The following is a 22,469-nucleotide window of genomic DNA, read 5'->3' on the forward strand; positions in this document are numbered from 1 at the left end:
GTGCAGACAACCATTCGTACTTTCGTAATATATCATAACGAATCGTCATCCGATACAGTCTCTATTAAAAATCTGGTAATAATTTCACACTGCCCGAAATATGACACTACAGCTGTACATCTGTTTCAAAAATATCTAATGGAGTCATTAAAACAAACATCTGTAATTCACCACAAAAATTATATATTTCTCCGATGGATTCTCTGCTCAGTATAAAAATAGGAAAAAATTTCCTGAACCTCACATTACATGGAGAAGATTTTGGATTTCCAACAGAATTGCATTATTTTTGCATATCGCATGGCAAAAGACCTACGACGTTGTAGGTGAAACACTTAAAAGGTTTGCTGCTTTTGCTAGTTTGCAGAGACCATCTGATAAACAAATAACTACACCTAGGGAATTGTACGATTGGACAAGGGATCATCTCCCAAACATTAATACCGTTTATGCGACTAAAAAATGCTATACTGAAGAGGAAAAAATGCTTGCTCTTCGATTTGCAAAATCCACCGCAGTGCCTGGAACACAAGTTTCATAGAGTCCTGCTGTTTAGGATGGATATTATACTTGCTAAGCAGTTTTAAAATGCAGCTGAAACAACGCAGCATCCTGTCTGGAAAGATGATCAGGCTATTTCATCTCAGCAATGAAAGGTAAGCATTTCTTACAGAACTTCAGGTTTAACAAAATCCATGTGACAATAATTTATTTCAGGTAATAATTTAAAAAATTCGAATTATGTACTACATGTTAAATTACATAGTGACATTCAAGAATATGATCAAATATAATTAAATACCGGTACAACGAATGTGTGGGACATAATTATCGCGACTTATAAGGTTAGCTTACGCTTGCTGTGACATAATAATTTTTATCTTTGTAACCTATGATGATTCCAAGTTGAAACTTATCAGTTCATTATATCACTAATTGAGGCGTACTATATATTTTTTTCATTAAAATAGAACCCCTGCATTTTTAAATATGAATATATGAAAATTGTTTCACCATGTTTTTTTTAGTGTAATTGAATACATGCAGAAAACAATATAAGCAATAAAAACTATCACATATTAAGAATGTATCACCCAATTTTTGTAAATTTATCTGGAGACGTTGTTGAGATATATAATTTTAATTGAAGCGGCGTGCTTACAAAAATGTGATTTTTCTTCGTGTTTGAAACGCCACTGACAAAAAACGAAAAGCACAGGACATATGAAACTTGGCAGTTTTAGTTAGCGCGGCAGGTAAAACAAACCCTCAAAATTTGAAAGAAATCTGAGTCGGTCGGGTTGAGTGCCTTGTTGATTTGATATGGAATGACCCTATAGCATCAGTGGGAGACAATTTAAAATGCAGAATGGATTTATCTAACATGCCATAAAGATTAAAGAAAGATTAACAATAATAATCAGCCCTCACCAATCATTAATAGAGCAACAAAAAATGGACAGCAACAGGTCATCCATAGAGTTAGAACAACCTATTACTAAAAGCCACATAGACAAAGCAGCCTCGGACTGTTAGTTCTTGAAACAATCAATGCTAGATATCCTGAAGATAATAGGACCTTTATATATACTGACTGCTGCAAAATGGAAGAATATACCAACGTAGAAGTCAGCATCTACACCAACTTGTTCTCTTTTTATATACCAGTTGGTCACGATAGAGTAGAGGCCAAATAAGTGGCATTAAGTCAACTCATTCTATATCAAAATAAATTTACAAATGCTGTCATCCTATCTGACTCTAAAGCAGTCATTCAGTCTATTAGTAAAACTTCTCTCCCCTCCTCACTGTATATCCTGAATTGCCAGAACACCCTAAAACAAAATGGCAAAACAGTTGCTCTCCAGTGGATCCCAGGACACTGTGAGATTTACGGGAATGGACAGGCAGACACACTAGCCAAAAAGGAACTAAAAACCCATATCTCTCCAGAAAGCTGTGTCATCTATTTATGCGAAGAAATATGTGAAATAGTTTTTCAAAAGGAAATCCATAGATGATTGATCCAGAACATATCATGTGAACCAAGAAGAAATGCAGTGGCTACCTTCCGTCTCAACACTGGTCATGGTATAGGAAACACTGCTACCATTTAGAAATCTTGCTATCGCCAACCCGCGTTTTTTGCAACCTTGAAGAAATGAACCATCAACATCTTCATAAGTGTCCTGTGCTTCACTGCTCCACAGAAGTTGAACACTACTGGGAAGGAAGTATGAAGGTGACCTTTCTTTAGTTGTTTTTGTTTTTTTATAGTCAGTGATCCATATATCACCAACTGACCATTAAATAATCAAATAAATAAACAAACAAATATGTAGATCAGTAGGTACAGTAACTAAGTAAATAAATAAATAAATGAATTTTCTGGTATCTAATTTGACGGTATTAGTTTTAATGTAGGTACTTCATACTGTTCATCACGTTTGACATTTCACACAGTTTCATTAATGAATTGCAAAAACATTAAGGCCTCTATTTTTTCATTATTTCAAATTCAGTTTTCCATCAAAATTGATACTTTTCCTCTTACATTTCAGAAATCAATCTCACAACATTACGGGATTCAGGCTGGAATTGCATATGCCTTCCAATTTTTTACATAATTATGATATTGATTGAGAGAATTCGCAGATATGCACACAATTTATATCTGCTCATAGGTATGTATCGTGTACAAATTGTTTAATTTTCGAAAAGTAACTTATAAATTAAACTGCTCAAAAACCGATCAGCTGAAAGAAGGGTATATCACTGAATCTAAACTTTTGCAATATTGTAGCTAGTACCGGTATGTGGATTTTTAAAGACAGTCCACTTGAATTAAAGATAAGTAGCATTGGCAGACTTCAGCTGGATTGTGGAGGAATGATAATAATAATGACTAACTATTCTGAGTGCATTTATCAGATTGGTCATTATCATTATGCTTTAAGATGGGAAGGAAAAGAGCGAGAATCAGGGTATTCTTCTCTATCTAATATCTCTCACTTGACTGTCCGATTTTGGAGATCTAAAAGGGCTAGCCTACTTTACTAAAGAGGCTGCAAAAGGGTATCTGTCGGATACAGGGGGGAGAGCCATTAACCCTTCCCCCTGAAGGCTTTAAGGAACCAACCTGGACAAATACCCAATGTCCCATCCCTACCTTCCCGTCGTGCAGCTGTTAGTAAGCATAATTTTACAAGCTGAACTAAAGAGAGGGGCTACTCATCAATTAGCACTGGTCAGCTTGATGAGTTAATGACTGAATTTGGTATAATTTTCCTCTATCCAATACCTAATTCCCTCTTTACCCTTTCCTATCCAGTCCTCTGACTGAACTCTTACTTTCTTCGACCCCGACGGCATTAGAGCATTCGAGGCCTAGGGGTTCATTTCACTTTCCTTCCTCCTCTTTCTACTTTTCTGTTCCTAGTGCTGACCTGCTATGGCACTAAAATCGTCCTCCAGTGGCTTAAGGAGGGAAAGCTGGTGATCAACAAGATCTCCCAGCTAGGTCCAGTGGACCTGTCGACCAACAGCAGGTGTGGTCCTCCAGACATTCTGGGGGTTGTGTGTGAATGAAGTAGCCACCAAAACGTTAAAATATGGTGTTCACTTAAATCGGCTACAACTTGCCATTTTCTCACTAAATCTACATATTACTCTGTGAAAAGATTTATTAAATCTACATACTTAGACTTCAACAAACAAAATTTGATAGCACAATCTCAAGGGAAAAAATGGAACTCTCTGCATCATAATCCACAGTTACTTCCCGATTTACCACGAAAATCGTCTGTAGCTGCATTTAGATTGGCAACAGGCCATGATTGTTTGGCCAAACACCTGCATAGAATTGGAATATATCAGTCCCCTAACTGCCCATTGTGCAACTCAAACCAAGAAATGGATTCGGAATACCGGTACCTCAAAATCAGTGCTTCAGTGGCTGACCATGATAATATCTTTGAAAAATATTGGAGTGCAAGAGGTCAAATGACTTTATTGTCAAACGCCTGGCATTAGAAAACAACAACAACTTTACTAAAGAGATTAGTGTAATGTTAGTGTGTATGATAAATATCATAATAATTGCCTAAAATATAAAAATTCATATTCGAAAGTTAAACTAACATTATTTTCATAATTTAATTTTGGTGAACTTGTAAAAACTATCTAAAAATAGACCTAATCTTTAATAGGTCTTGTCTCGTCTCGGTCTTCTGTTTGTGTATGTACTTTTGTATTATGAAATAAAGGGAGATTTTTTAAATATGATATCGGTACCTGTCAGGAGAGAACTTAAGATATCAATGCACGGCTGAATGTAAAATTAAACTTCTATAGTTCTATGGTAATTATCGTCAGTATGAAAGGGTGATGACAGCTAGGTTAATACAAAATAGAATTATAAGAAACATAATAGGCATACTGAAAATTTATGTTTTTTTTTTTTTTCATAGCAATTGTTGCTAATGGTAACAAAGTCACAAAATAAATCAGGTAATATTATATGATGTGCAATATTTTCTTGCAGTTGCAATATCTTTACGTTGCTAAAAGTAAATTAAAGGTAACGAAGTAATCAAGAATTTATATCACAATGAATTCTGTACCCATTGAACTCCCAGTTAGAGAGTTCAATACTGGAAAATGGGTGAAACAAGATGCATTGGTATTAGATAAGTCAGAATGGAATAGGATCAAAGGACATATGCAATTTCTATATAAAGATACAGAATACGCAGAAGAACAGCATATGATGAGAGAAAAAATTAAAGAAAAATCACAATTAATCATAAAGGACTGGGACAACACATTACAGGTGAGAACATGCACAGTATAATCACAGTCTAGTATATACAGTCACGAAGCTCAATACGTAGTAAATATGCATCCATAGATAGTTGCTAACCACTAGGATCGCTATACCAGCACAGTCTATCCTAGCACTCTCACAACTCAAGCTTCGTGACTGTATATACTAGACTGTGGTATAATTTTATATTAATCGATTACCTTCTGGTACTTTCTTAACACATGCGATTTTTTTTTCGAAATGGTCAATATATTACTGTTGCAAACGACTGTGGAGTAATTTACTTAAACATGTTACGTTTAGACAAGACTGGTACCTATATGTCAGTAGAATTTTTCTTAATGGGTTACAAATTCAAACTTATTTCTCTTTATTTGCTAATATTACTATAATTTTTTCTGAGAATGCCTCGAATTAGCATATTTATTGTTTTTATGGACAATTAAGACAAGTACTTCATTTATATTTGTATTATTCATGGTTTCTTCGTATCATTAAATAATGTACAGTATTTAAAATTCCACTGAGATGTTAGAAGTATAAAAATATTTTTCACAGAATCTACGAGAACGAAGAATAGCTGCTAATAAGGCAAGACTTGCAGCAATTGAAAAGAGAAGAAATGACGTTCAGAAAGCATTTAGGAAGGAGCAAGCAGCTGAAAAGAAGAAGTATCTTGAGGACTGTCAGAAAGCTCTGTATTACAATAAAGATAATGTTAAAATGTTAAACCAGAGTCTCAGATTCTCTGAGGTATGATACTTTTCATAGAAGTTTTGCAATACGCTATATTGTAGCAATACATTAATGTTAGGAAGAATTGATAGTCCATTGCACTTTTAGACTTGAATCAATTTAGTTCCATGACACTTGCAAACTTAGGTTTCCGGCTTCATTGCTCCTACACTTGAGTGACATGGTCATATGATCTTGTCACAAGACCGTGCATTATGACCTCGTTTGAAAGTGTAGACATGACACACAACACAAGATGTCGCATGAATCATGTTACTTGTTTCCAATAGTTGTCAGTCTTTATCAAAGCAATGTCATCCAATTGCGTTGAATGATAAGTGTATCATGAAGTCGTGTGAGTGTTCATCAACATAAGTATTCAATTGATTGTGTTGAAAAACACACGGTTAGAGGTTCTATTTTATTTCTGTGTATTTCTGAGAGCAGAGAACACACTTCCAGTATGAATGTTGAAATGGATGATCGTGAAACTAAAAAACACCTCTAGCATTCTGTAGGAATTACCACTTTCCATAAAATTCAAAATTAAGCTTAGTCATTCTTTCATTGGTTTGCCTCTTTGAACTTTGTTTCATTTCTAGCAATTTTAGGACCCATCACTGAAAGTAATTCTTCAGAAACGTGCGGAAAAAAAAAAATAAAGTCCTTCATTGCACCAATATTCCAGAATGAAAGAATCGACACAATCACATATCAAATCAGTCATAAAATCACTGACACTGTTATCTATTTCTGTTTTTGGAACTTGGGTGAACCCAAATCTCCCAGGACTTCTTTTTGTTTTTTTATTGTGCTAGGTACACGAAGGTAAAAACCATTTCCAGTACTGGTAATACGTCCTCCTCTTCACACATCTTGGTTGGCATTGAAGACACGTCTTATCGAAATGCCTTGTACTGGTACTTCATGTTGAATTTGTAGAATTACTGTGTCATAAGACAATTTTACGTGACCATGTCTCTTAAGTGTAGACTACGTCACCTAACATTATATAAAATATTATGTGCATGATATTACACTATTTTGTAGAAAAGTATTTCTATGTTATATTTATAGTCTCTCTCTTAACGAATTGCGATTGAAATAAAAAAAAATGGAAGATATTATGATACAAAAAACAGCAGTAAAAGGACAATAAAATTAAATAACATGATAAATAATAAATATCTACATTTCAAATCAAAGTACCTCACACTTATTTCACAATTATGTTACAATAACAAACGTAATTTGCAGTGGAAAAATCGGTATCTACTAAGTTATCATGCTCTTTGATCTGATACCTAGTTACTCAGGTAATGGATGGCTTTCTGTCCTTAGGTAAAACTTAATTTCACATGCATGTTGGAACATACTCGTCACTATTCTGAAGATAAATTTATTACGATATTAAGAAAAGCAAATTAATCATGAGATGTACTCACCTTTTATAGCATGTTAAGTGATTTTGTGCAATAATGCAGTATTTGGATAGGCTTACCTTGAAATTTCAATTTCAAGCTCAGGAGCGTCTTGTGATACTGGTATCTGATGTGAGATCAACTCTATTATCAAAGAGAGGCTATAAAGTAGAAATGAGGAAGATCCGTTGAATGAATAAATGTAGATTGCAGTTGAGTCTCTAAGAACCCATTCACTTAAGTCTCTAAATGGGCCCAATGAGTAGGCCTACTTAAGTGTAAGTTACATAAGATCTATTCTTAATAAAAAGACTACTGGTATAAGGTTCTCCAACTTCATCTGTCTAGTGTCCAAAACATATGAGTCCAGAAGTTGATACCTCATTGCAATAAGGGCATCACATCAACAAAGAACATGGGGGGAAGCTTCTTCTTCCTATTGGAATTTTCTGGAATATTCATAGTTCCCGATAAACTATCGTTCAAAAACTGTGGATGGTTACTAACTTGTTTGTCAACAAAATACGGCTTGCAAGCTTATCATAATATTTATTAATACTAATTTAGCAACATGCTGTTTCGAGTGTAAACTTTTAATTAAAAAATATCGAATATTTTACCTTACCGGTACCATAATTCACTTTAATTTACAAAATCTTCTCTCATTAGAGGGCTAACACATGGACAAAATGATATAAACAACTTGAAAACTTATAATAACATTACAGAGGTCTAATATAAAAATACAACAATTACCGGATTAGCTCTAATACTTACAAATGACAGAGAATCCGGAGATTCATTGCCGCCTTCACGTAAGTCTGCCATTTGGTCCCCATCCTGTGCAAGATTAATCGGTTCCTACCATCATATTCCACCTCCCTCAAATCCATTTTAATATTATCCTCCCATCTACCTCTCGGCCTCCCCAAAGGTCTTTTTCCCTCAGGTCTCCCAACTTACTAACACTCTATATACATTTCTGGATTCACCCATAGGTGCTACATGCCCTGCCCGTATCAAACGTCTGAATTTAATGTCCCTAATTATTTCAGGTGAAGAATACAAAGCGTGCAGTTCTGCGTTGTGTAACTTTCTTCATTCTCCTGTAACTTCATCCCTTTTAGCTTCAAATATTTTCCTAAGCACCTTATTCTCTATTCCTCTCTCAAAGTGAGAGTCCAAGTTTCACAGCCATACAGAACAACCGGAAATATAACTGTTTTATTAATTCTAACTTTCAGCTTTTTTGAAGCAGATAACAAACGCTTCTCAACCGAATAATAACAGGAATTTCCCATATTTATTCTGCGTTTAATTTCCTCTCGAGTGTCATTTATATACTGTTGCTCTAAGATATTTGAATTATTCCACCTTTTCAAGGGATAAATTTCCAATTTTTATATTTCCATTTCGTACTATGTTCTGGTCAAGAGACATAATCATATAATTTTCTTTCTTTCAACGTTTTCAAGTTTTTTGGTAATTTTTCACTATCCCTTAAGCATAGCAACTGCAATGTCTAAGAGATACCAGTATGACTTCTGTAGTTCTTGTGAAGTCTAAAATTGCACCAAAAATTTGGATATAGCTTCTCACGCCCCAATAATTAAGCCAGCAAATATTAATACAGTACTGAAAATTACGAATATTAACAGAGAGTTTCCCATAATCTCATTGACCACAGAAACGAGCCACTGTACAACACTGTCGTAAATATGTAAATCTTCCATGACTAACTTCATATATCAGCAAGTATAAAAATAATACCCTGCCTTGAATCAGGCGCTGGTTTCTTTAATTTTGAAATAAGACAGTTTTATGGTTTTCATTTAAGTTTAATTTATTTTTATAAACGAAGTAAAAATTTAAATCTCTTTCTAATTAGGCGACATAATGTAATTACGAATAACTCACTTTCTTCTGATCTATTATGAGGTCGTCTTTAAAATTTTGTCATTCATCGCATTGGCCTTAGTTCAATACTGAAATGTATACAGAGTAATCATTATTGTACATTTTTAGTTTTAGAAAAATGTGTCCAAATCAGGAAGTTATTAGTTAAATGTACCTATAAAAAGAGGGTTTAGTATGATTTTGAAACCAATTATATGAATATATGAATTGCAAACATATGAATAAGAATAATTTACAGATCTTGAGAACACGACAAGAACAAATTAAGTTTGATAAGAAATTGAAAGAACTGGAAGAACAGAAAGAAAAGGAATATGCAGAAAAATGTAGACAGGATGCAGAAGAGTACATTAAAGAGAAACGATTACGAAAGAAAAAACAACTTGAAAAGATGCAGAAGCACAGGGAAGATTTACAAGCACAGTAAGTTCCTATTAGGCCTACATATGAACAAATTGTGTATGTTATTGATTTTGAGCTCTCTTCTTCAATTGTTCCTTTTTCGATAAGATAATTTGTATAGTTAAATTAATAAGAAATTATATCTACATAATCATTTGAATGTGCTTCATGCATGCCCAACTCCAGGATTCCAATAGGAACACTCACAATCAGTCAAATGGCAGGAGATAGTTCTGGCAAACCATTGAAAATATTAAGAGATGAAGCTGACACAGGTCTGTTTATAGTTCGTGATGGTTGTTATTGTTTATGAAAATAATAATCATTATGTGTTCTTGAAAGTAATGTGTGCTGCTTTAGAAATAACACACTCTCAAAGAGAATGAATCTATGTGGTGATATTAATTTTTGATCCTACAGAATTCTCTGTTGTGGTTATTATTTATTGATAACGGAGAAAAATTCGCTCCATTGCTGGGGATCGAACCCAGGATCTCCAGTTCTATGCATTGGGTGTTCTACCACTGAGCTACGCCAAGGCTCAATCCACAGCACCGGATCGAACTCCTCTCCTTTAGTTTTTCCCCTTTTTGGCCTACTCCATGTTCGACATATATTATGTCATCAACAGGGAACGGATTTATATGGACTAAAAATATATGAAATATGTAAATATATATGTAGTTATTTTTACCAAAATATGGAATTAAATATGGATTTTTACCAAAATATGGAATTAAATATGGACTTAAAATTATAAAAAAATGACTATGTACGTTAAATATTGGTACATTTTAATCAAACTAAACAAAAAATATAATGGACGTACCTTATCTTCCAATGTAGTTTCAACAAAACACAATTTTTATTGTCTGTTACCATAACAATAGGTTACAAACATTTCTTTCAAGTGCTGAAAAGTGAATCTTCTTCTATTGTCTCTGAGGATAGATTTATACTGACTAAAAGAGCGTTCGACGTCACAAGAAGTAACTGGTACATAATTCAATTTCACAATGTCTGCTGGGGATAAGTCCAAGTTAATCTTCACTGTTGATTCACCACTCATCACAGCAACAACCTTTTGTAGTTCTTCATATCCAGGGTTTTTTGAAAGTACAGTGTCCACCTTAGCTCTTACTGCATCTGCAACTTTACCTCTACCACGATTCAGTTGTTCCACAGTACTATTTATAATTTCAAAACTTTCAGATAGTGAAAGGTGCCTATTTTGGAGACTTTTGAGCGTTTTTATGATGCATGAAAATGTATGCTGAATGTGAGCTAAGTCATTCTTCACACTTATGTCACAGGTAACTGTTTTCGCAGTATCAATTGAGACTGCATCTTCAGAGTCCAATGCAAGGAGAACATTGTTAATAGAGTCTATATGTTCGGCATAATATTCAACTGCTTCTAGCCATGTACCCCATCTAGTTAAAATTGGCTTTGGTGGCAATGGAATTTCAGGGTACATTTCTTTCAACACGTTAACTCTACTGGGAGCTTTGAGAAATACTTTTTTCACTGATGAAATCAACAAATCTACTTTAGGGAAATTGTCTCTGACCACTTCTGCCACACGATGAAATGCATGCGTCACACAAGTAAAATGAGTCAATTTAGGATATACAACAGATAATGCTTGTCCAGCTTTGACCATATAAGGGGCAGCATCGCTAATAAAGAATAACACATTATCGTACATAATACCCTTTGGCCACAGGATACCCATAGCTTCGTTGAACAGTTTAACTATAGTTTTGTTATTGCACTTTTCTAGAACATCACAATGTAAAAGAATTCGTTCAGAATATTGTTCACTTAACAAACCGATAACTACATTACCAACAAGTCTACCTTCTTTGTCGGGAGTCTCATCAATGGAAACCCAAATTGAACTATCTTTAATTTCATCTCTTATCTTCTGTATTGTCTCATCGTAGATGGATGGAGCATACGTCTTCCTAAGTGTTGACTCATCCGGGATTGTATGTTGAGTATATTTTTCAAGGAATTCCCTGAAGACCTTATTCTTTAGTTTGTAGAGAGGAATATCAGCAGAGATGAGAGAACGGCACAGGTCGATGTTAAACTCAGATCTTACATTCGATGTTGTTGGTTGTGTTAAAAACAATTGTCTCTGCTTGGAATTTAGTTGTTTGTTGGCCTGATGTTTACTAGTTGTAATGTGTTGTTGCACCAGGAACTTTTGTGTAGATGATACTGCACACTGACACAAATTACAAAATAATATTTTATTGTCAGTTGATAAACCATCTTCTTTAAATTCTGAAATGTAACTTGTTAGTTTTGATTTTAAATTGACTGAATGACGTACTTTTGGCATATTTACCGTCTTTATAGTATGATTTACAAAACTGAACCTATGTGTACTCTGACTGGCATTTAACTGTTGAGCTGCACAACTGAAGTCTGTTAAAAATTTTAAATTAAATTAATACAGTTTTGTAACTTACTTTCCCATTGTTGATAGGACTGCTAATTTTCAAATAACTCTGATGTTAAAGGGATTACTGAACATGTGTTTAAATCTCTATTGTTGAAATGTATTTTTAAAAGTTAATGGAATTTTGTTTTGTTTTATTGTTAAACCTAATATAATATGGACTGTTTTATATGAAATATGGAAAATATATGGAAATTAACGAAAATATGTACTAAACTCTAAAATATGGAAAAATATGGAAAATAAAAGTAGGATTTTTCAACCCTACACATTGTGAAACATAAAGATAATGCAAAATATAAATTATATTAGCTTTATAAGTAAATATGTATTTACATATAAATCCTTTCCCTGGTCATCAACATACAGGAGCGCACTCATATGAGTGACTTGGGTGGCCGGGAATCAACAGTTATGTACTGTTAGAAGATTAATCTATGTGATGATATTATTAATTTTTTATCCTACAGAATTCTCTGTTGTGGTTATTATTTATTAATAACGAAAAAAAATTTGCTCTGGTGCTAGGGATTGAACCCAGGACCCCCAGTTCTACGCACTGGGTGCTCTACCACTGAGCTACGCCGAGGCTCAATCCACAAACCAAAACCAAAGGAGAGGATTTCGATCCCGTGCTGTGGATTGGGCCTTGGCGTAGTTCAGTAGAACAATGCATTGCTGCCATCTATCGGCCAGTCTGCTAATTTCCTTATCATTTAATGGCCATATCAGCAGACCATGTACAATGAGTAGAGATTGGAATCTTACGTAACAATATCTGTATCTTTTGTAGTGGAAAATGGGAATTAGTATTTACCTTGTAAATAACTAGAATTATACAGCAGTTATTTTGTGATTGAGGAAACCACAGGCCTCGGGGTTTGAACCAGATTTGTATCTTGAACGCCTAAATTTAGCAGTTGACTTGTCTCATGGAATTATGTACAGTTATCATTGTGGTACTTTGAAATTCACTTTGTATTTTTTGCAGAATAAGAGAGAAAGAAAAAAATAAATTAGAGGAAGCAAATGAAACAGAAAAAGAAAGAGAAGATTTGAAAAATACAAAACGGGAACTTGAGTTGGCAGAAGAATGTGAAGCGAAAGAGGTAACAGTTGTTAGTCTGAAACTTCTGTTGCATAAGTCTCAAAAGTGTATATTTGATTCATTACTCATAGAAAATAATATCATAACCAAGAGCACTTTCAATGGGTATCAGAACAGGATCTAGTGAACCTAATCCAGAATCATTCACAATGTCGATGACGACGATCACGAGCATGATGATGATGATGATGATGATGATGATGATGATGATAATGTTTTTTTCTCCAAAATATTTCTATATCTTTCTTTTCCTCAAATTTCAAGCTACAGGTACCATAATTTTCTATAGCTTATTATTTCGAACATCTCTACTGATATGAAATGCTGATTGTCTCTGTAACCTCTCATCACCCTCTGGGCCTATTTGGCCTGTCAAGGGGTTGACTTTAAAAGCACACTGATGATCCCCAATAATTTCACCTACAAAAAAGCCACCTAGTTGGTCTTAAATGTAAATTCTTTAATTCTTTGTCCTTCCAGATAGCTGCTAAGAAACATGTTTATATGCAGCAGATTAGGGATTTCTTTGATCAAGAAAGAGAAATAAAAGAAGAAAGGCAACATAAAGAGGAAATAGAAAATAAACTTATTGAAATATATGGGAAGGCAAGAAGACGTATTGAAAAAATGAGAAAAGAAAAGGAAAAACAAGTTAGTATGCTGTACTTTTAGAACTGTTTGTTTTATTAACTATAATCATTTGAAAATGATACGTATTTTCACTTTAATTAATTTAATTTCGTAATTTTATTCCAGTTACTGAACGAAGCTCTTGAAAAAAGAGGAAAGATAAGGGATCATCTGGTTCAAACTTTTTTGAAGAAGGAAGCAGATGAGGACATCCTTTTACAGAGAGCAATTGCAGAAAAACAAGCAATGTAAAATATGCTAATATTATAATTCACAATTATTGTCCTGTGCCATAGCATCTTGGTCTAAGCATCATGCCTAAGACTCGTGTTATGGAATATGTGCTGGTTCGAGTTCTAATGGGAAAGGAATTTTCTAATGAAGTTTCAGCCAGTACATGGGACCGATGCCCACAGCATCATGATGAATTTGGGGAGCTATGATAGGTAGTGAAATCCGGTTCTGAAAATCAGTTATAATCACTGGGAAGATCATCGAGCTAACAAAACAATACCTCCATTCTGAATGGATAATCGTTCACCTCGAGACACGTGGACGTAAGGCCAGCAGCTGCCTGGTTGGCCTTGGCCCTTCATGGGCTGTTCAAGCCACGGATTGGATACTTTACACATTTTTCTTGTAGTAGGCCTACATAGTCGTTGATTGGTCTGAAGAGAAGTATACTATAACATTAAAACCCTTGTTTGTGTTCGGATTTAAAAATATTCCGTTTAAAATTATATTGTAACTTAGAGTATAGAGCATCTTGAATGTGAACATTTTTAGCAACCATTATACTGACAATAAAGAGAGGAAATGTGTAAATACAGTACCGTATCATGAAAACTCCCAACTAAAGGATAAATGGAGGCATACAAGTTTTGTGTACTTGAAAATTAAACCTAACTCACTTATATAACAGTGCATATTAATTACTACAAACTTGGCAGTTCTTGGGTCAAATATCAAGACAGTAAAATGTAGTTTTTTTCTCTTTCTCTTAAAGACTGTGGATTTATTATTTTCAAGTCTTCATATATATACGTTTGTTGTGTTATGCTTGTAACAGGAACATTGTTAGGTACCGGTATTAGCATTTCAAGGTTTAAATACAATTAACTCACAAAATAATGCTGCTTCTATCCTCCGTATTGCTACTCTGTTTTTATTGCGTTCAAATGATTTATGATGAAATCACCTAGTAAGAAGTGAATCAACATTCTTTCCTGATTTTCTTGTAAATTTTAAAAATATAATCAGTAAATTATTAAGCTATAAATATTATTACTGCGTTTAAAATAAAAAAAATCAGTGTCATGTAGATGACATACAATTTTAATTTTTCACTATACATAATTAATAATATGATAAGTTTCACAAAAAATTCTGCTCTTTTATTATACCTTATTGTGAATGATAATCCCCTTTTTCGTTTATTTTCTTGAATTACAATATTCAAAATACATGAATGAAATAATTTACAGTGCACACTACTGAAGATTTTCTGGACTGCACACAAAAGACATTCTATAATCCGAATAAAATATTTGACTTCATTAACCAACTTTCTGTCTATATAAGTTATTATTTTTTCACAAATTCACATGAAACAGCTATTCGTATATTGTAATCATTTCTAATATTAATTTTCTATTTAAGGAAATCTGTTTTAAAAGTATTAGAAATATTAAAATATATTAGTAGTTTATAAATTAAAGAGATACTGAGCATATTTCTTTATTTTTTAAAAAACATCCATTGACTAGTACACAAGAACAGCTGTGTAATAAGGAAGCCTTAGAACCAGTAACTGGTAATTGTTTATGGAAAATAACTCTATGCACTATGTATGTAGCCTGTCGAATATTGTTTTGTTCCCTGGACACAATCTACAGCAAAAATAATTCTTCAGATACGGTAATCAGCTTCAGTTAGGAAATTGTTTTTCTCTTAATAGGGACTATACAATTCCATTCGTCACTTAGTTCTATATAATACAACAAAATTCTCACAAAATAATATAATTTAGAGTAAACTGTCTCAAAAAATACTCTGATTTGGAATAAACCACCTCTGTGTGTTGTTAATTTCAAACAAAAACCACTGTACATAGACAGGCAAACAGCATACCCTAAATTATTTCTTGGTATTAAAAACGTATTGCTGCGAACATACCGAAATCTATTGTTTCACATACTTATAATGTGATTTTAAACTAGTGCAGAGGAGGAGAGGCAGAAGAAACTAAGATATCAACAGCAACTGAAGGAGGAGAGGATACAAGCTTACAGAGATTTCTTAATAAAGGAAGAGCAAATTAAGAAAGAAAAGGAGGAGATAAGGAAATGGGAAATGATGCAGAGATTCAAGGAGAATGAAGCCAACAAAGAATTCTACAGACAGAAGCAAGAAAAGAAAAGTAAAGACATTGAAGAAATTCGGAAATATTATGAACAGCAGATTGTAAGTTTATTTCATTATTTCACTTACTAACTTTTCATTATATTTACTTTCAGAATAAATTCTTTAGACTTTTTTTTATTATGCTCGAGAGATATTTGCTTCTTGAGCCATTTGTTCCATTGCAGGCCTATTAAATGTTGCTCCTTTGCAGCGAATCCATAGTCATTTATGAAAGTTCCCCTAATATCCAGCATTTCAGAACAAAAGTATAACTGATCTCCAGTCATTTCACGATATTACACACAATACAATCAGGATTCTGTGCTATACCAATTCGATGTAGCAACTGTCCATGCTTTATGAATAATTTTAAAATGTTAACTTGATTTACTGAATAAAACTAGAATACCGATATTAAGTACATAATTCCATATACATAGATGTATAAAATACAAAGTTGTTTTCAGAGAATGATGCGGTTTGGAGGAAGTTCAGAAAGAGAAAGATACTCATTTCATCACTATATAAGTTTATAAATGTACGTATTTAATACCGGATTAACGAAATTAGGACTAAAGGAACCTGGAGCATGTTTGAACACATTTTGGTTTCCTTTGAGCAAATTTGAAACATTCTATTCAATGTGAGACTATTGAAAAAGAGAGTTTACACGTAACTAGTAATGATAATGGAGTTAGGTTAATTAACTCTGCCACATAAAAAATCTAATTATGAAAAATACAACGTTCCCGCATAAGGATAAACCAGTACATAAATATACTTACAGTAGACTTCTCCAGATGGATTGACATACAACCAAATAGATCACATCTTGACAAATAAATGAAGGCATGCTAGTATAGTACGCATTCGATTCTTCAGAGGGGCAGACTGTGATTCTGACCATTATTTGGTAATTGGAGAATTAAGAGAAAGACTATCAGTAGAATAGAGCAACAAGTTAATACTAGGAGATTCAATATTCCGAAATTAAAAGACGAGGAAACTAAGCAACATTATCAGGTCAAAATTTCAAATAGGTTTGCCACTTTAGGGAGTTCCGATGAAGTTGAGGAAGAGTTAAATATTAATAGCGTGTAGGGAAAATATCAGAAATAATATCTATATAACAGAGCATAGGTTATTATGAAACTAAGAAAAGCAAACAGTGGTTTGATGTAGATTGCTCCATGGTAGTAGAAAGAAGGAAACAAATAAAATTGAAATTCTTACAGGATCCAGTCCAGGCGAATAGAGATAATTATTTCAATGAAAGACAGGAAGCAAGTTGTACATTTAGAAACAGAAAGGGAGATTACTTGAAAGAAAAGCTGAATGAGGTAGAAATAAATAGTACCGGTAAGAATAGAGATTTATATAAGGGCATAAAGAAATTTAAGAAAAGATATCAGGCAAGGGTAAACTCGATCAAGGATAAAAATGATGACTTGCTTGCAGGTCTCATTCAATCCTGAACAGATAGAAAAACTATTTTGGGAAGCTAGGTATTAAAAGTACATAGCTCAAATAGAAATGATCGGGATGGTATTCAAATACAAATTGCAAAGCCATTTTTACCCGAACCCACACTTTCTCAAGTCGAAATTGCAATAGAAAAACTGAAAAAAAGTGCAAGACTCTGGGTATCAATTAAATTCCAGCAGAATTAATACAAGAGGATGGAAACGCATTATCTAGTGAAATTTAGAAAGTTGTACTTGCATTTAGGAAAAGGAAATGGTTTTCATTACTGAGGTATAGGTATACTTGTGATCAGAGAATATATATCTTTACCTTACGGATGTGATGAACTAAATGAAATTGTTGAAATGTAACCCCTTGCTTAGTTTAGTCTTTCATTGAATTACGGTGCTCAGTTTTGTTTGTGTCTTGAATAAAAACATCACAAAATATATATATTTCAGAAAGAAAGAGAGGAAGTTATTAGACAAGAACGTGAAGAAGATGAAAAAGCACTCAAACAAACACTGAAACTGTATGATGCAGATGACCAAGGTCTTCTTGACTATGCTAAGGAAATTATAGAAGAGTCTAAGAAACGAGGACGTTATCTTCGCCCAATATTGCAAGCAGAAATGGTGAGTTAATGAACTACACAAAAGAAATAATAATAATAATAATAATAATAATAATAATAATAATAATAATAATAATGGTGATAGATAGTAGATAAGCGTTGTTTTATGAAGATTTATTTCATGAAGATTGTGTAACATTTTTGAGAATGGCCTTCGTCCAGAAGAGAAAAAGAAAGGTCTGTACAGAAAGTATCCAACCATTTAATATATTACATGGAAAGTAGCCTATCTAGGAAAGTGGTACCTTACTCCTCCTCAAAGTAGGTCTACTGCCCTTCAGACCTCACACATTTATCCCAGCACTTCTTCCACTTTTCAAAACAATCTGCAATATCATTTTTGGGATAACCTTCACCTGTCATGTCACGTTCTCCCAAATATAGTCCTTGGTCTGCAATCTCCTCCCTTTCAGTGGCAATTTTGGCTTTGTGAAAAGTCAAAGTCATTACTCATCTCGGTTATGCCTGTTTTGAGGAAATCTAGGGCAGTTAGTGATTTTAAGCAAATTCTATGCATCTTAAGTATGTATTTCCTTCTGTTATTGTAATAGGAGTTGCAGAACAAACTTTTTCACAACATGTTTCATGCCAAGATCTCTGGAACTCTTTGAAACAGTAATCTGGGCTTCACTCAGTGAATCATTCCCGGAAGCCTTCTTAACCATTTGAATAGTTTCCACAAACAAATATCCAAATTGGAAGCAAAACTTGATATAGATTTGCTAACTACTTATTCGGTCATGGTTACAGAGTACACAAGCTCACTCAACAGCTTCTCACTGCTGACTATGTAGCCCTACAGGAGAGGAGTTGTTCACACACACATGCAATAAAGGCCCCTCTGATTGACTGCCAAGTTACATTAAGGTTACACAAATGGTTTTCAAGATATTCAAAATAGCTGGATATTTTCCGGACAGACCTCATATCATACACATATTCTAGTAGTTGTTCTTGGAACTGAGGATCGCAGGTTCAAATCTGGCTCAGTATTAGTAATAGTAATATTTATTTAATGACACTTTCAGTTGCTATTATTCAGTATCAATGACGTAGACCTCCCGTTTTATTTCCCTTACAAAGAAGGTGTGCTAAGTAAGGAATTTATTGCCTTATAAAATCTATCATCGTTGGCTGAGATTGAATCTGCGAACTTGAAACCAAGGATGACAAATCCAGCTGAAGGCTATGTATTTTAAGGAAATCAAAATCCTTAACATAGGTAGCTCCCTTTTGGGAGAGAAGTAAAGTGCTGGGATGGACATTTTATAGATTTATAGCATATCCCTGAATGAGAGAACTCCAGGCATAATATACCAGCCAGTTCTTATCTACATTAAAATTCCATTGTGAATATAGAACAATGGGTTGCCATTGGTGCAGCTCGATGACAAACGTGTTTGCCTGCTGATCCAGAGCTGTGCTTGGGCGTGGGTCTTTTCCAAGTTTTTCTCCAACTGTAAGGCGAATATAAAGTAACCACATGGCAGTCCTCGAGCACATTTAGTCAAATACCATTACACTATCACCAATTCTATCAACACTAAATAACCTAGTAGTTGATACAGCATTGTTAAATAGCCGAATGAAAAATGTCAGTGGGAGTGGTTTATCTTACACTCAAACTGTACTAGTAATGCATCCTGATTAATATACATCATGATAATTTCAAGTCTAAATAATGGTTTATTAACATACCTTTTTAAGTAACTTCATGTAAAAACTCTCCGAGTTTCGGAGAATGCTTAATGCAACTCATATGTGCGCCTTGAGTTGCTCTGCAGACATCTAAATGGTATTCAACCTCTCGCCAATTGTTCTGTAGCATTTGTGGAGTCATAGCGCAGCTGCATTTGTGATGCGTTGCCTCAGTTCCTCCAAAATGTTAGCTCTTCCTCTTACACAGCATCCTTCACAAAGCCTCAGAAAAAAAAGTCCCAGGGAATCAGATCGGGTGACCTGGTTGGCCAGGCAATGGGTTCTCGTCTTCCGATCCACCTATCCACGTATTAAAACACAGCGTTGTATTCGCTTAACAGATTTTTCTTCTGCTAGCCATAGCACACACTGAACTTTCTGTTGTGGTGTCCACATGTTGATCATGGCGTGTTCTCCTACAAAATGGCGTCAGGCTTGTTTTAGCAACAAGCAAAGGAAAGTTACGTATGCAGCTGTTTTCAAACTTTGTTGCGTAACTTGGACAGTTTCTCTATCTTGTCAGATGTAAATCTCAAAGATATTTTTATCTCGTTTTAAGTGGTGAGCTTTTATTTTTCGATCCCTCTGCTTTTCTCTGGACATTTATTTGTAAGATCACAGTATCAATAGGTTTTCATAAAGAAAATAAGAGCATGTTCTACTCAAAAACTCGGATTTTCTTGTAACAATCTAAGACTTGTACAGTTGTAAGTCCATTTGCTTATAAATTATTCCTTACTCCTGATCATACTTAAAAGTAATGTTTCATCTACTTCTATGTAAGACAAGTATATAATATAGTAATACCTAAACACTAGTGTTAATACCTACTCAATATTAACTAAATACCATATATAATATTTTTTTTACTTTCTTACAGATGTACCGCAATTGTTAGTAACAGTTTGCTGTAACTTGTTACTTTAGTTACTGATTTCTTTCGGAAATCATTGACTCCCAACAGAAAACACGAGAAATCCTGCTGTATATTTACAAAGTGCAGTGAATAATTGTTGTTTAGTCAACTGCCGAAGATAAGCCTGAACCTCACAAGTGATACCAACAAGGCATCACTCATGAGAAAACTAGATCAGGAGATAATGGGGTAGAGTGGCCAGTTCCTTTCCCCCTTCATTGCATACATCAATGACTAGCTACATATTACACTAATCAGACTTCAGATGTATACAAACAATTGTTTTTCCTCTGACACATATCGTCAAGTGAGATGTACTGCCTGATAATAGATGTACATATCAGCCCTCAATAGGCATTTTTATATTGCAAGACTGAAAGAACACGAAAGAATACATGAGTGGAAGAAGCTCAACGGCTTTCAGGAAAGAAGCTTTGAAAGCAATAATAATTATAGGCCTAAGTGTACTTATTCAATAAGAACAATAATTGAATTCATATTCCAATTCAGAAATTCATATACTTAGATGAAACTTCGAACGATTAAGTTACATATGACAGGCAGAGAGAGATTTTCAAGGGATATGAAACCAAACTGCTATGTAAATAATAATAATAATAATAATAATAATAATAATAATAATAATAATAATAATAATAATAATAATAATAATAATAATGATAATAATAATAATAATAATAATAATAATAATAATAATAATAATAATAATAATAATAAATCAAAGGACATTATTGAGCATGCCGACTCCATGTCGATTTCACAAAATGCTTCCACTTAGTTCTGTCTTTTGCTAGTTCCTCCCAGTTGGTAATTCCCATTTCCATGCATTCCTCCCGAATTTCATCTTTCCATCGACTTTCAGGGAAAGAAGCTTTGAAAACAGTAACTGTGAATAAATGTAATACATCTACTGTAGCTGTGTGTGTTTATATGTTCATATTAATACTTTTCAGAATTGTATGAAACAGTGTGGTCTTATCACCACAAAGAAGACTGAAGTGTCACTGAAATCCAAGATTCCAATTGGTCCACAACTTAAAAAAACAGAGCGTCGGTACTGGGGACCTTGTTTACCAAATATGGGCACCTGTGCAACAGCAAAATAATATGAAGTCTGAAGTTAAGTTAGTAAACTTCCCAGTTCTCATGGCCAAAATAATTTATATTCCATATGTTCACTATTGTGATGCAAATTTCTGGAGTTTAAAATCGAACTTAAAATACTTAGAAAATAAATGTTGTTTTAAAAGTAACAGTTACTTTATGTAATAAAAATTGGGAATTTTTAATAAACAACTTTTTACTGAAAAACAGAACTAGTTCTTATCATTCAGTCTTAAAAATACAACATATGTATTTACAATCTATATTGAGAATAATTTTATCTTCACTGAATTTTTATATTACATTTCTTTTATCTTTAGTTTGAATGATTTCAATATAAATATCATGACTTTCTAGGTACGAACTGAAGTCATGAAAAGTGCATGTTGACATTCATGCATTATTTGAAGTAAGATAGGAATAATATTTATATAATCTATGAGTAGGCCTATAGGAGATGTCTGTTTTGAGACTGTCTAAATTTCCAATTCCAGAAAACAGCACTTATACTGGAAAAATAGGTGATGCATGCATATCCTTGGACACAATTTTGCAATTTTCCACATCATTTCTTCACTGCCAACAAGCATAATTTAATTGTATTAATGTTATAACATACAACTCACACGTATATCTTATAAAAAGGATTTTGAAGCATCATATCTTACGGATTTATTTATTACATGTAAAAGAATTCAGGGTTCAACTGGACAAAAGTTCA

At 33.7% G+C, this 22,469-nt stretch overlaps 1 protein-coding gene across 3 annotated transcripts in view; it reads left to right on the plus strand.

Annotated features, from left to right (window-relative positions):
• The window catches only part of LOC138715178 (cilia- and flagella- associated protein 210-like), a 30,257-nt gene extending 8,311 nt beyond the window's left edge, over window positions 1-21,946 (plus strand). For 2 of the 3 annotated variants that reach the window (XM_069847754.1, XM_069847753.1), the window contains exons 2-11: window positions 2,562-2,684; window positions 4,544-4,831; window positions 5,384-5,578; window positions 9,137-9,321; window positions 12,762-12,879; window positions 13,359-13,529; window positions 13,635-13,756; window positions 15,728-15,971; window positions 17,837-18,010; window positions 21,598-21,946. In XM_069847754.1, the coding sequence (XP_069703855.1) occupies window positions 4,610-4,831; window positions 5,384-5,578; window positions 9,137-9,321; window positions 12,762-12,879; window positions 13,359-13,529; window positions 13,635-13,756; window positions 15,728-15,971; window positions 17,837-18,010; window positions 21,598-21,750 (1,584 nt within the window). In that variant the 5' untranslated portion in view covers window positions 2,562-2,684; window positions 4,544-4,609 and the 3' untranslated portion in view covers window positions 21,751-21,946. The remainder of the gene's footprint in view (window positions 1-2,561; window positions 2,685-4,543; window positions 4,832-5,383; window positions 5,579-9,136; window positions 9,322-12,761; window positions 12,880-13,358; window positions 13,530-13,634; window positions 13,757-15,727; window positions 15,972-17,836; window positions 18,011-21,597) is intronic. The other variant, XM_069847755.1, reaches the window with a different exon arrangement.
• The last annotated feature ends 523 nt before the right edge of the window (window positions 21,947-22,469 follow it).

Source organism: Periplaneta americana, chromosome 15, assembly GCF_040183065.1.
Source record: "Periplaneta americana isolate PAMFEO1 chromosome 15, P.americana_PAMFEO1_priV1, whole genome shotgun sequence".
NCBI classification, from domain to species: Eukaryota; Metazoa; Arthropoda; class Insecta; order Blattodea; family Blattidae; genus Periplaneta; species Periplaneta americana.